The sequence below is a fragment of the Myotis brandtii genome, unplaced genomic scaffold (assembly GCF_000412655.1).
Source record: "Myotis brandtii unplaced genomic scaffold, ASM41265v1 scaffold13, whole genome shotgun sequence".
Taxonomy (NCBI): Eukaryota; Metazoa; Chordata; class Mammalia; order Chiroptera; family Vespertilionidae; genus Myotis; species Myotis brandtii.
In genome coordinates this window covers 3,870,647-3,885,038 of record NW_005354595.1, presented here as the reverse complement: position 1 = coordinate 3,885,038, position 14,392 = coordinate 3,870,647, and the positions used below count along the sequence as shown (strand labels likewise).

Sequence of the window (14,392 nt, the reverse complement as noted above, 5' to 3'; positions counted from 1 at the left end):
CTTTAGGCCCTGCTTTGTCTCTATGAATTTATGTATCCTGGGAATTTCATATAAATGGCATAAGACATGTGGATTTTTGTGTCTGGATTCTTTTAAATACAACATTTTCCAGGCTAAGCCATGTTGTAATCGGTATCAGTACTTCATTGTCTCCTGGCTGAATAATATCGTATGGATTTACCACATTTTGACATTTAGGTTGTTTGCACCTCCCGGGTATCAGTACTTCATTGTCTCCTGGCTGAATAATATCCCATCGTATGGATATACCACATTTTGACATTTAGGTTGTTTGCACCTCCCATCTACTATGAGTAATGCTGTTATAGACATTTCTGTACAGTTCTCTTGGGTATATGTGTGGGAGTGCAATGATTGCTCGTTTTAGCACTCAACATTGAGTGCCTATTCTCTACCAGGCTTTCTGCATGCTGTTCATTCATTCAACAAACATATCACAATACTGGAAGTATTGGAAGAGGTTTATTTGTATTAACTGTTGACAATATAGAGGGAGTACAACCATGAACAAACATGCAAAGGTCCCAGCTTTCATATAGGTCACAGCAAAAAACCCCCACAGATGAGCAAATAAGATAATTTCAGATGAGGGTTGAGGACTATTTTAAAGTGTGAGGCAGGATAGAAAGAAGTTAGAGAAAACACCTGACGAGAGTGGAATGAGGAAGTAGGAGCCGACATCAGGGGATGGTAAGTCACTAGGTCCACTCACCAGGATCCCCACCTCCACGCATGATCATAGGGAAACAGTCAGACAGGAAACCCCTCCAGGGTCACAGAAGTCAACAACAGCAACAAGGACTAGCTAAACCCAGATCCATCCAAGATGGAGAAAAAACTTGTAAGAGACTGGCCTCAAAGCTCATTATACCATCATCATAATGAAAACTGGCACCACAAGTAGAAGGAGGGCAGAGGAGGAAGAACACCATGACACTTTTAGAACCGAACATATTAGGAACAAGACACACACACACACACACACACACACACACACACACACACACAGAAGGCCGAGTCAGAACTCAGAGCCACAAAGTTCAGAAACAACCCACCCTTGGAAACACATAAAATCCCAAGAACTGACTGACCCAGCACACAACTCACTCTCGAGTTCACCCATTCCACTTGGACATGTACTTTTGCTACTTTCACAGCGACGCCCTGAGAGACTTGCAACCAAAGGGGCAGTGGGCAGCTCAACCCCTGATCCTGTCTCCAGGAACCCGCATCCTAACCCTTTTTCTCTACCTGAACAAAACTGGCTTTCACTCTCACCATGACTCATTCTTTTTTTTTATCCCAAGAACTGACTGACCCAGCACACAACTCACTCTCGAGTTCACCCATTCCACTTGGACATGTACTTTTGCTACTTTCACAGCGACGCCCTGAGAGACTTGCAACCAAAGGGGCAGTGGGCAGCTCAACCCCTGATCCTGTCTCCAGGAACCCGCATCCTAACTCTTTTTCTCTACCTGAACAAAACTGGCTTTCACTCATTCTTTTTTTTTTAATAGATAAAAATGCCTTTATTCCTAATATGTGTGCTAACAAATTTTGAAATTGATCATGTAGCTTGTAGTACTAGTAAAACCCGGCCAATGGAGGAGCACTCTAGGGTCCTGCTTCTGGGCACCAAGATGTCACTCCTCCAGCAACTCTATCTTTAGTTTTTCTTCAGCTGTTTTTTGTGATGTATGGAGAGTCGTTTTGGATTCCTTTGTATGACAGAGAGGTCCGGCCGTGAGGAAGACCGGTAGCCCACATCCTCTGCTTTTATAGGCTTAATGATATGTCCTGGCTTGGTGACAACCTTGGGTGTAGTCAGCTTTTGGGAGGCTCTCTGGGTGTTCCATGTAGATCCTAGAGGGGTCTGGATGGTCCTCTCAAATTGCTGATGGTGGGTAAATGGATATGGAAGCACCCGCACCTGGTGAGCTGCTGCATGGATGTTTCGCTTCTCATTGATAATCACATTTGGTAAATTCTTGTCCTTTCTTGGAGGACTTTCAGGTGACTTAATGAGAAACCGGCGTCTCTTCTTGGCACTGGGCTTCAGGCCCACACCGCCCCACTTGCCCCAGCCAGGCAGAGTCAGGTCCACGTCCTTTGGCTTACTCGCCTCCACTATTTCTCTCTTCTCTTTCAAGAAATCTCTGATGACATCATCACCAGCAAAAGCTTCCTTTATCATTTGCTTTTGCTTTCTCTCTTGTTCATCTTCCAACTCCTCTATCGTGGGGACAGCCGAAGACTTCATGGAAGGAGATTTTGTGGTTAAGATGTTCTGTAGGTCAATCATTTGCTCCTTCATTTTCTTCTTGGGAGCACTAGGCTGATTATTCCTCTCCACCTGCTGCCCTTCTAACGCAGGTCTGGGAAGATCCTCATTTTGAAAGCATCCTTCTTTGCTCAGTTCCTTTAGCTCCTCCAGAGTCTGTGCTCTCCCCGGCCTCTGTAGCAACAGGGGCTCCTCTTCTTCCCCAGCAGGTCCCTCTCTCTGGGTGGACAAAACAGTCCTCACTGAACCCATGTTTTGCTTCCTGCACTGATGGTTGTCCTTGTTGAGTTTCTGAGACAGTCCTCTCAGTTTGGATAGCACCTCCTGGGTGCTAGAATCTTCTGTTTCTTGTCTGCCCACTGGCTTGGTGTCCTGGTTGAGCCCCGACATTTTCCTAAGTGACTGACTTTCCTTAAATTCTTTCAACAAAATTTCTTCCTCTGCCACTGGTCTTTCTTCTTCCTCACTCTCAGAAGCCTCGTTGGCCATGGGCTCTGGAAGTTGTTCAGAGTCCTTCTGGATTTCAGCCTCTTTTGCGTCATCAGAGTGATTCCTGACCATCCAGGGGTTCGGTCCATCTGCAGTCATGTGTGCCTCATTCACTGCATCAGGGACAAGGAGATCACCCTCTTCTTCCTCACCTCCCTCCTCTTCCTCACTCTCGGAGGCCACCTGGACTTTCTGGGTCAGTTCTTTGTTCCTGGCCAACTGATCCTGCATAGCCTGGCGAGCCTCCAGGTCATATTTGGCCATAATTGCCTTTGACTTTGCCCATTTTCCACTGTTCTGGTGCTTAAGGCTCATTCGCTCCATCATTCTGGCCTTTTCGAGTTTTTCCAGTTCTTCCAGTGCAGCAGCAGGATTGGTCTTCCGCAGCTTCTCAAACTCTTTTAGGGCTTTCTTGGCCGTTCCTTTCTTCAGAACTCTGTGATACTTTTTGCTTTTGATTTTCTTCTCTCTTCGAGCCCTGGCCTCATAGTAAGACTGCAGGGCCCGGGCCCTCTGAAGCTCTGCTCGGCGCATCTTAGCCTCTTCCAGGCTCATGGCTTTGAGAGAGGCCTTTTCCACAGGAGTCAGTAAAGGGTCTGTCACTGGCTGCTTGTTCTTACAAAGGAGGTTAAAAATCTCCTGCTCCAGGGGTGTTCTTGCCTTCCAGGCGTTGAGCACATGCTCCATGGGAGCGAAGGCTGACTGCTCCTTTACCAGGGGGAAAACCAGCTGCTCTGCTTGTCGGTTCTTCTGAACGATGGGATCCCATTTGGAGAGCGCCTGTGAGGTTTTATTGAATGCCACTTCTCTGTGGATCCGCTCAACCTCTTCTTTGTTAAGGGGTAGCTCCACAGTCTTCTTTGATTTGACTCTATTCAGTTGCTTTTTCACAGTGGCCAATGAGGATGAAGTTTTAACAGGTTCAAGCAGAACTGAAAGGACTAACCTTTCTCCTGATCCTTTAGAACTGACCGTGAACTCTGACACCTTCAGACTAGCCTCAGATCTCTCAGCCAATTTCTGCCTATTCTTTCCATCAAGGGAACTGATTGCTTCCAGAAGCTTTTGATGCTTTCGCTCTCCACCACTGTCCCCCTCATCTTCACTGGTGCTTGAGGGGTAGTCATTTGGCAAATCTTCTAGTTCTTCCTGTTCCCTTAGAGCCAGAAGGCTCTTTGCAGCCCGTATCCCCCACCATGACTCATTCTTGAATTCTTTCCTGTGAGAGTCAGGAGCCTGGAGGTCCTGGACCATTCTGGGGCAGGGCTAGTCCCGGATTGGAACGGGTCTGGGTGACAGGTGACTGGTCAGGGAAAGACTCTGTGAGCAGGAGACCTTTGAGCTGAGGCCTGAAATTAAAAAAAAAAAAAAAAGACCATCATGTTGTGATCTACAGGAAAAACCATGAGAATATGTGGAGAAGGCATCTGAGCAGAGGGAACAGCAGTTGCAAAGGCCCTTAGAGATGAAGCTCTAAAATGTGCTCTCATCCACAGACCTCCCTTCCTGCCCATTTGAATTCTGATGCCCATGCCTGTGCTCAATTGTGGACCTTATTCATCTGCCACGCCCAACCTCTTCTCCATCTTCGACCTCTCCCTCTATATTGTCAACAGTTAATACAAATAAACCTCTGGCATTTCAAAATATTTTTAACCTACCTTTCAATCAACTGAACCATAAAATCCCTTTACATTGCAGCAAGAATTCCCTCCACCATCTAACTGTCGCCTCAAACAGCTTCCCTCCAAGGCTTCTATATTTCCAGTTATGACAACACCATCCAAGCACTCAGGCTCTAAATTCCTCTTTTCTCCATTTCTTCCCATACTCATTTGTTATAGAGACGTGCTGACTTTTCCTTTCATAATGTTTGTAGCAACAACACCTCCCTGTCCATTTCCAAAGGCACCCCACCCTAGTTTAAGAACTGATGACCTCAAGTTTGGATACTTCTTTCTAACCCCACTGGTCTCCCTGCTCCCACTCCTCTCCTCCCAACACCCGACCCGCTGAGAGCCTCCCTGTGCTGCAGTAACTTTCCCAAATGCACAGTTGCCAAAAGCTCTTCTACTCATGCACATTCTGAGAAATGTGGCTGGTTAAGCATACTGAAAAGAGACCAACAACCATATCAAAGAGTGTTGTTGATGACTAGCTGAGGCTGGAAGAATTCTGTTCTTCCAGGTATCCTGTTCAATTTTTGGTCAATGTTATGAGTGAAGTGCAGAGAAGAGATGCTAACCAAGTTGCAAATGACAAAAAGTCAGAGCGATGACAAATACGATAGGTATTTTTTTCCAACCTTCTAGAATATTGGGTAAAAATGAGTAAGGTGTTGGAAGGATAAATGAGTTTTTTATTCAGATTCTAAAAATCAATTGCATGCATGCCAGGCCAGGGGTACACTTGCTTAAAAACAGCTCATGTGAACAATGGGGTAAGGTGACTCCTGGAGGAAAAGACGAGTCACAGGAAAGTGGTGTTGCAAACTCAGGAAGTAATTGACTCATTGTTCTGAGTTCCATGTAGATGATATCGGGACCACATTTGAAGAGGAATAATGACCAACTCCAGAGTATCCTTGAATGGGCAATCAAAATTATAATACCAATTTTGAAAAACAGATATCACTATTTCCAAAATGGTAGATCGAGTATCAGATGAATCTATGTAATATCATTAAACTAAGGGCCAATTTTGTTCCAAGTCAGTAAAAAGCAATTACCCAAAAGATAGATAAGGTGAAAGGTCACTTTGGCAGGTTTAAAAACCATTGCAATTGCTTCTACATTTGAGTAAAGTTAAATATTTATTCAGCTATTTTTTCAAATTTAACTGAAAAAGTGGAAATCAACCCTGTTGTCAGAGTGTGATAGAGTTTATAACCAAACAAAGGCAAAGCCATACTGTAATCCGCGTCCCCCCCCCCCCCCCCACAGATTATTTCTGAGTGATTGTTGCTTTCTTGCCAAAGACATCTTCAGCCTCATTTTGTTCTAATTCCTGAACAGGATTTCTGAGATACCAAACTGCTGAATTACTCCTACTCCCTGAGAGTATCTAATACAATACTAGTTCCTATTTCTCTAGCCCTTCCTTACAATCACCTTGTCAAAGCCCAAATTTTTTAATAAACCCCTCTGATACTCTCTTACCAAGACACCATGTATTCTCCCTCATTGGAGCAAGCTAAATAAACCTACATTTATTTAACTAAAGGTATGTTCCTGAAGGTCTTTGGCTGGTGGACATTGAAACAACAAATATTTGTTGAATACATGCTATGTGCTAGGCACTGTACTAGGTGATGAAGGGAAGTAAAGAGTTGATTACAGATAAGAAAATAAAGGAGGCTGAATCAATTCCAGGGCTACTGATGACAGGGGGTGGGAGGAGAACTGGGGAGAAATTAGGAACAAAGTCAAAGAAGTAGATGTTGGACAAGTTGTGTACCAGGGTACCTGGCTCACTCACACCTTCTACTGCAGGTCCCTGTTGAACAGGCATAGTCAGGCTCTGTACCAAGTGGCACACATAAGGGTGGACCCCAACCTCCAATGGGCTCTCCTACAGATTAGGAGCCCATGCCTTGGTGTGGCCTTGCTTAAAGAAGACGCGTTAGGCCAATTCTATTCCTACCTCAGGATGCTGACCTAAAATTCACACAGGCCAGTTCCAGCTGTCAATAAAGTCAAAAGGATTATCAAGAGTTCCCCCACTGTAGAGGGAACTGGGGGGGCCACTAACCACATGTGGAAACTGTGCAGGTGAAATACAGCTAGCCACTGGACTGAAGTTTTAACATTTGTATTTAACTAACTTAAATTTAAATGTGTGGCTCCTGGCTATAATGCAACTTGAGTCTCTCCTCCTTACTCCTCCTGGACTCCCAACAGCCACTCCAGCCTCAGTGGCACTTGCTGTAGCTTTGTTTTTATACTTGTGTGAGTATTTGATTGTTTATCCCCCTCAGTAGATTGGAAGCTCCCTGAGACAGGGAACATTCAGTTTGTTCATTTCCCTATTCTCGAAGCCTAGTACAGGGCCTGGCACAAAGTAGGTGCTCAGTGTATGTATGTGCACAACCAAGTGACGAATATCCAATTAGGAGGTGCATTTGTCAGAGTTCTCTGGAGAACAGAACCAACAGGAGATATATAGATACACACATACATATATATGTGTTTATATTTATATAGGGTATCCCCCAAAAAGTATATATACATTTTGAATAATTATAAAGGCAGTGTTTATTAACATACATTTCATTTTCAAAATTGAGCTATCAGCTGTGAAAGTATGTATACATTTTTGGGATGCCCTGTATATAAAGAGATTTAGTATAAGGACTTGGCTGACATGAAGATGAAGGCTGACAAGTCCCAAGGTCTGTGGGATGAGTTTCCAAGCTGCAGACGCAGGAGTCTGTGGTGCAGATCCAGTCTAAAGTCTGGCAGGCTCGAGACCCAGGAAGAGCCAATGTTTCAGTTCAAGTCCAAAGGCAGGAAGAAAGCCAACGTCCCAGTTAAAGGCAGTTAGGCAAAAAGCATTCTCTCTTATTCGGGAAAGGATAAGCCTTTTTTGTTCTATTCAAGGCTTCAATGGATTGGACGAGGCCCACCACATTAGGGAGGGCAATTTGCTTTACTCAGATTTAAATGTTAATCTCACCCAAAAACAATCTCACAGAAACACCCAGAATAATGTTTGACCAAAAATATCTAAGTGCTCCTTGGCCCAGTCCGGTTGATACACAAAATTAATCACGGAGGGGGACCAGGAGAGATGGAATGTCTTTTTCTGAGTTTGTATTTAAGGAAAATTTTATTGTAATTAGGCAAATAGTTTAAAACAGAACTTAGGGAGTTGTCCCAACTTTGCCTGAATGCATCCCTTATCTCCTTCCTGGAAGGAGACAGGAAAGAACAAAAAGAACAGGATAAAATCCATCAACTGTGGCTCAGCACATGATTCTCTTCATGGGACACTGAGTACTGCAGGTGCTGCTGGGGTGATGGGCGTCCACTGACTCATCCTGAGATAAAGAGTGAGGGGAAGACACCCAAGAGCTGAGCTCTGGTGCCCTCAAAATTCTGAACCACATAAATCGGAGTGCCTGAACATTCATTCCTAGATATGGTCCCTGGTACCCCTGAAACTGTTGTTTTGCACAAGACTAAGTGTTTGCTATTTCAAAAACTCAAAGACTCTGGCCTCCAGCTTAGAAAGCTACTATCTTAATTCAATCTCTGGTAAGATGCTCACACTTTGTGCTTGGGACAAAAGGTCTGTGGCACGCGCCTGCCACCTGGTGGCAAGATGTTGAAAGATGTGCAAAAGGCTTTCACCCTCAAGTTCTGACTTGGCCAAAATACAAGACAGAAAGGGCATGCTTTGGACTTGCATTAGTGAAACAGAATTATAGGTTAATAGAGGCAATAAACCTGGGAAAGAACTTAGTGATTACTGAGTCAACTACCACAATTTCCAGATGAGGAAACTAAGGCTTCGAGATACTTTGTGACTCACTCAAAAATTTATAGGCACTAAGTGACCAGAGCCATCTTGTCATCTCCAATCAAGTGTCACTGCCCCTCCAACCCAACTCTAAAATATAACTTTTTTAAAATTTGAAAGCCACTAAATACTTGGTTAATTGGCAGGATGGTTAGCAATTGAATACAATTATAAAGCAAACAAAAGGCCAATTTCATGATGCTAACTCTTTTGTAATGAGCACAGGTTTTTGTAAAGAGACTGTCTCTTCAGAAGTGACAAAACCCTGCCAGGGCTGAATCCTGAACTTGCTCTTTCAGTTTAAATAAACAGAGATGGATGTGCATTAGCAAAATCAAGCGAGTTATCAATTCCCTCTACAGGAAGGGGATGCCACCTTTTTATTTATGCTTTCGTTCATCAAATATGCATTAAACATTGCTATGTTGTGCTAGGTGCTGGGGATACCATGAGGAGAAAACAAATGAGATTTCTGTTCTCGTGGAGCTCACAGTCTGGGGGAGGAAGACCAACAAGCTAACATGCAAGTGCTGTGCCAGGTGGTGATGAGGATGCTGCACATGTGCTCAGTGAGCTAGGGCTGGAGGAGGCAAATGTCAACGGACCAGCAACAGCCACTGGTCCTGGAGAGTCAGCAGTGTCTGAGGGGGCCAAATTCCAGGCGTGCTGGGAGCCAGAGTAGCCAACAGAAATTGCTAAAAGGCAACCCTGCTAAAACTGGAGTTATGTCAAAGTGGGCATCAAGAAGATCCAGCCCAGCCAGAGTGGCTCAGTTGGTTGGAGCATCGTCCTGTGCACCTTAAGGTTGCTGGTTCAATTCCCTGTCAGGGCACATGCCTGGGTTATGGGTTTGATCCCTGGTCAGGGCACATCTCACATTGATGTTTCTCTCTCTCTAACCTATTCTCGGGTGAGGATGAAAAAGAGAAGAAGATCCATATGGTCCATTATGCTTACTTGGCTGTGGAGAGCTCACCTCTGGAATGCCAAGAGCTGGATGTGGTTGTGGGCGGAAACACAAGGAAGGGCAGAGGGAGGCAGCAACAGAGGCTGGGCCCCTGAGTCCCAGGTCTGGGAAGCTGTCGACTGGGCTAAGGGAGGGAGAATATTAATACACATCTTGCCTGTCTGGATTGGCTCAGGGACTGGCATCAGGCTGAGCCAACAGGGAGGGGGTGCCAGCTCAGGCGGCTTCTGTGGTGAGGGTGCCAGCAGGGGCCAGATGGAAACTCTCACCGTAATGTTAATTCATTCCTCTGTGGTTTTCTGTTCAGACAAATGTTGGTCTCTTATGGGTTTAGCTTAAAGCTATTGGCTGTGTGGGGCGAAGGCCCCACATCCTTGATTTGCTTTAATTTCCAATTCCTTGGTCAGCTAAGTTTAAAGGAAGAGATGATCAAGGACCTGGCTACTAGAAAGGCACGATAACGCTTTATAGAGCTGGGGAGACATTGCTAGTTCCTTCCAGAGCTGAGGCACATCCTAGCCTGGGAAATTCATTCTCTCCTACTCTTAATGCAACACCAGTCTGTGAGGCTTGAGGGCAGGCAGCGAGCCTCTGTTCTTGAACATGTCTAATCCAACATCTCCTTGGGAAGAACACTGACTCCTCCAGGTGGGAAGTTGGCTTGGAGCAAAGCAAGATGGAAGACAGACTGGTTGACTCATGGTGTCATAGTGTCTTGTCTGTCCATTGGGCTGGGTCCCCCTGAGGAACTTCCCACACCCACACCTGCCCTGGGACATTGAGCTGGACCCTCTGAAGTGAACTTTGGTCCAAGTAGCAAGAGATCTGCTTCCACTAGAGCTTGGCCACAGACTAGCCCTGCAACTCTGGGCTAGCTCTCACTCACTGACTCAGTTTCCTCGGCTGCTCCTGAGATCATTTTCAATACTTGGAAGAAAAACTAGTGTCATGGCCAAGGATGAAAACATTATGCTGGATATTATATGTCGTCCAAGAGACAGTAAATTTAATGGCCCCAGAGTGGTTTCAGGCCTCGGTGAGGATTTTACTTCCCGAGCGCTGGAGAAGCTGGTGCCACCTTCTATTTCTGTTCCGCATCGGAAAAGTCATAAATAGTTAACTGCATGAGTCCTCCTTAAAAACCTCCTTGGAGCAGCTAGAAATAGCCTCAGGGGGCTCAGTGCATATTTCCTCAGGTCCTCCTCTTAATCCTTCAACATTGGTGGGGACGATTTACTGTTACTGTCGCCCACGGACTTGCAGAGACAAAAGCAGGGTCCCTTGGGAGGTGGAGCCTAGCATCAATTCTCTATATAAACACAGGGGGTGAGAGATGCCACCGCTCTTTGCCTTGGTTTCCCTGCTAGTAAAAGCAGGGAGTGGTGGGGGGGAGTTCCCCTCCCCAGGATGCACAGGAATGTACCTTGAGTGGGAAGCTTCCACGGGTTCTTCAGGGCCTGCAGCAGCCAAGAGCTATTATGAAAGTCAAGTCCACACTCATTATGTGCCTCTGCAGTGCATGTCACCCCGCCGTTTCCTACCTCCAGGCCGGCCCAGTGGCATGACCTGAGGCTGTCTATCTATCACACTCTTGATGGACAAGGGGCAGGAACAGCCAAGCCCAGCTCAGCGGCCTGCCTGCCCTTCCCAGCCATGCCTCTGCTTTCTTTATGCTTAACTGCAACAGTGGAAGCCACCTCCCTCTGACTTGCAGCGCATCTCCTTTAGGGAAACATCCCTGCAAACAGACAGACCACCAGCCCAGAGTGCTACTGCCAGCCCAGAAGGAAGGGCAGGGCAGCAATACCAGGCGGCCTCCTGCCCTCCGCCTTCTCTCCAAACCCTCCCAACAATACATGGTGATTAGCTGCATCTCAGGCCCCCTGAAACCCCTTAACCTGGAAAATCAGGCAGACTTTTCACGACAGCAATCAGCTCCCAGACACATCGAACCATAATGTGATTACGCCATTTACCAAAATGCAAAGAGAGATACTTGAGGCGTTTCTGATTAGGGCTGACATTATCCCTCTAATGGGCCACTGCATTAATCAAAGCTGTTGCTATGACTATGGCGATGGTGGGGAAATAACCCCAGCTTGATTCTGGGCCTACAAAACCAGCCAAGGAAGAGGTCAGCTTTTGTCAGGGACACACCAGAAGAACCGCTTCTTCCTGCTTGAGAAGGGCTCTCTATTGAAATCGCAGCAGCAGCGAGAAAGAGGGGCCTCTGTTCTCTTTCACTACGTTGGGGTGTTCTGGTTCCTTTGCTCGAGATGACTTGATAGCATTGTCCTGGGAGGGTCTGGGGGTGGGGATATGGAGGCTGATTTGTGGGGCTGTCAGAGCCTTCTGCTTTCCAGAACTGTGTCTTCACTGCTGGAGGCCCCTGGGAATCATGGGGGTGGGGGGCGGGGTATGAGAACCCAGGGGTGAGTGCAGGGAGTGATGCATGGAAAAGCCCAGCTCTCCCCACAGAATGAACTCTGGGCTCCTGCTGCTCTCTCCATTCCAGAGCCTCTAAGGCCTTTGGCAGAGACAAGCCCGTACCATACACCCTATGACAGGCAGATGGAAAAACTGAAGCGGGAATGAAACAGACCTGAAGGGCCCGATGGAAAACCACTCCACCTCTGCTCTGTGCTGCAGGGAACCCAGGAACCGCAGGGGAGGGGCGGGGAGACCAGGTGGTGGGCACCAGGTAGGACCCTGGGAACCTCCCTCTGGTAGTCAGCGGTACACAGTTCTATGGACCCAAGGCAGCTGGCTCAGGCGCAGGGGAAAGGGAGCCTGCAAGGTCAGGGACATGGCACACCTCCCCCCACTCCAGGGGCAGAGCACTGGAGCCAAACCAGGAACTCTCGGTCCCACTCAAAGCCCTTCTAGAATTTCCTCTGGAGCCCTGGTTTGCCCATCTGCAGAGTGGGGGCAATGGCATCTGCTCTGCTGTCCTCCCGGGAGAGTAAAAGTTCAAATCACTTCACTTGGGGGACAGTGACCTGTAAACGCTAGAGCACAGATCTTCAAACTTGGCTGCGCTTGGAGCCACCAAAGGAGTTTCTTAAAGTTCTGGTGCCTGGGCCCTGTATCAGACGCTGGTTTCATCCCCGGGCGTGGGGATGTTTCGAAGCTCTCAGATGTCTCACCTGGCGCCAAGGTTGAGAAGCATTGCTCTCGAGAGCTGTGGGGAGCTGTACTCCCTCTTTGAGCATCATTCCCAATGTTTTTAATAATAATTCTAAAACTAAAAACCTTTTGTGAGGATAAATGGAGAAAATGTATCTGAAAGTGCATAAGGTGGCACATTCCAGATGCCTAATTAATGCTTAAGGCCCTCGTTAGAGGCCACAGTCTCCGTTTCAGGGGAAAAGAGACTTGTCCTCGGGCTGAGACCCCGGACAGCACCTCACCCCTTAGCCGTGTGACTGTAGGCAAGGTACTAGCTAACAGGGAGCATCTGTGACACCTGGAGCCTTTCACATGCGTGATCTCTAATTACAGTGATAACCCAGTGATGGGCTCCGACCACCATCCCCACCCTCTGAAGCAACATTATAGGGGATTCAGGCTGTCAACGCAGGAGCTGGGATTTTAGTACAAATTTGTCTTGTTCCAAAACTGGAGTCCTTTCTATGACCTGCTTGGTTAGAACTGACCCCAGTCAGTTTTGTCATTCACTGTGTACATGCACGAGGTCTTGGGCCACGGGTCTCCGTGTGTTATAATGAAAGCAAGTGTCAGAACTCTGCACACAGACTCTCACTCATTAGCAAGCAGGGGCACAAACAGGCCTGTGGCCTGCACTGCGAGCTCGGCAACATCCAGAATCATGGTCGCTGCGGGTGTCCAGCAGAGCCCTGCGCGGGAGCTTCGCTCAGGGTGGAGGTGACACAGTTTAGCGCCAGGATGCAGGTAACCTTGTAGTCAGGCCAGGAGCAACAATCCTCTGGTGATCAGTCTAAATACAGGACCCATTTGGAGTCACAAGTTCATGGAGCTGCTCCATCCAGCTAGCCTGGGGAGACCGATCCTAAGGCTGCCAGAACATTCCAGCGTGGAGTTGACAGGGGTCTCTCCCAATGGCTGTGGGAAGGGGTATAGGGGTTAGATCATTCATGGAGCCAACCAAATATGTTGGCACTGTATTCATTTTCTAGGGCTGCCATAACAAAATACTATAAACTGGGTGGCTTAAAGCAGCAGCAATGTATTCCTTCTCAGTTCTGGAGGCTGAAGGTCCAAATGCACGGTGTCGGCAGGGCCCACTCCCTTGGACGGCCTGGGGAAGGATCCGTCCTTGCCTCCCTCCCAGCATCCTCGGTGTTCCTGGGCTTGTTGCTGCATCACTAATCTCTGTCTCTGCTGTTACATGGCTGTCTTCTCTGTGCATGTCTGTGTCCCTGCCTGTCCTTTCTTCCCATAAGGACACCAATCATAACAGTTCAGAGGCCAACCCTAATACAGTCTGACCTCAACTTACTAGTAACTAATGACATCGGCAAAGACCCTATTTTCAAGTAAAGTCCTATTCTTAAGTTCCAGGTGGACATGAATTCAGGGACATTATATAAACGAGTACAGGCACCTAAACTGTGCCCAGCACTGTGGAGAGAGAAGACAAAGGTGAATGAACATTGCCCTGCATTTGGGTTGCTCACCCACAGAAGGGAGACAAGCAGGCAGGTGAGTGCAATGAGAGTGTGAAGGCACACTGCTGGTACAGGACAAAGGAGGCATCCCACCCACTTAACAGGGTCATGGCAAACTGTGAGCTGATTTCTGAAGGCCTGGCAGGAGGCAGCCAGGTAGAGGGGCTGGGATAGTAGCACAGAGGGAGGGATGTGGAGGTCCAAGGGTCTGGTCATAGGTGGAGAAGGACTGATTCATTGAGACAGGACTGTGGGGTCTGAGAGGGGCTAAAGGGGACAGATGAAGCCAAACTGTTGGACAAACATGTGCCAGTTTAAGAAAGTTGTAACTTAATCCTGGAGAGCTCAGGAAGCCTTTGTCATATTTTCAGCAAGGAAGAGATGTAGTAATATTTGCATGTTAGAGCAATTACTCTGAAACTATAAAAAGGATACACTGGAAAGGTTAAGATTGGAAATGGG

General features: G+C 47.1%; 1 protein-coding gene across 3 annotated transcripts in view; it reads right to left on the bottom strand.

Moving 5' to 3' along the window:
* Positions 1-1,340: 1,340 nt before the first annotated feature.
* The window catches only part of LOC102241193 (U3 small nucleolar RNA-associated protein 14 homolog A-like), a 70,619-nt gene continuing 57,567 nt past the window's right edge, over positions 1,341-14,392 (bottom strand). For all 3 annotated transcript variants that reach the window (XM_014534428.1, XM_005859791.2, XM_005859793.2), the window contains one exon: positions 1,341-4,143. In XM_014534428.1, the coding sequence (XP_014389914.1) occupies positions 1,691-4,048 (2,358 nt within the window). In that variant the 5' untranslated portion in view covers positions 4,049-4,143 and the 3' untranslated portion in view covers positions 1,341-1,690. The remainder of the gene's footprint in view (positions 4,144-14,392) is intronic.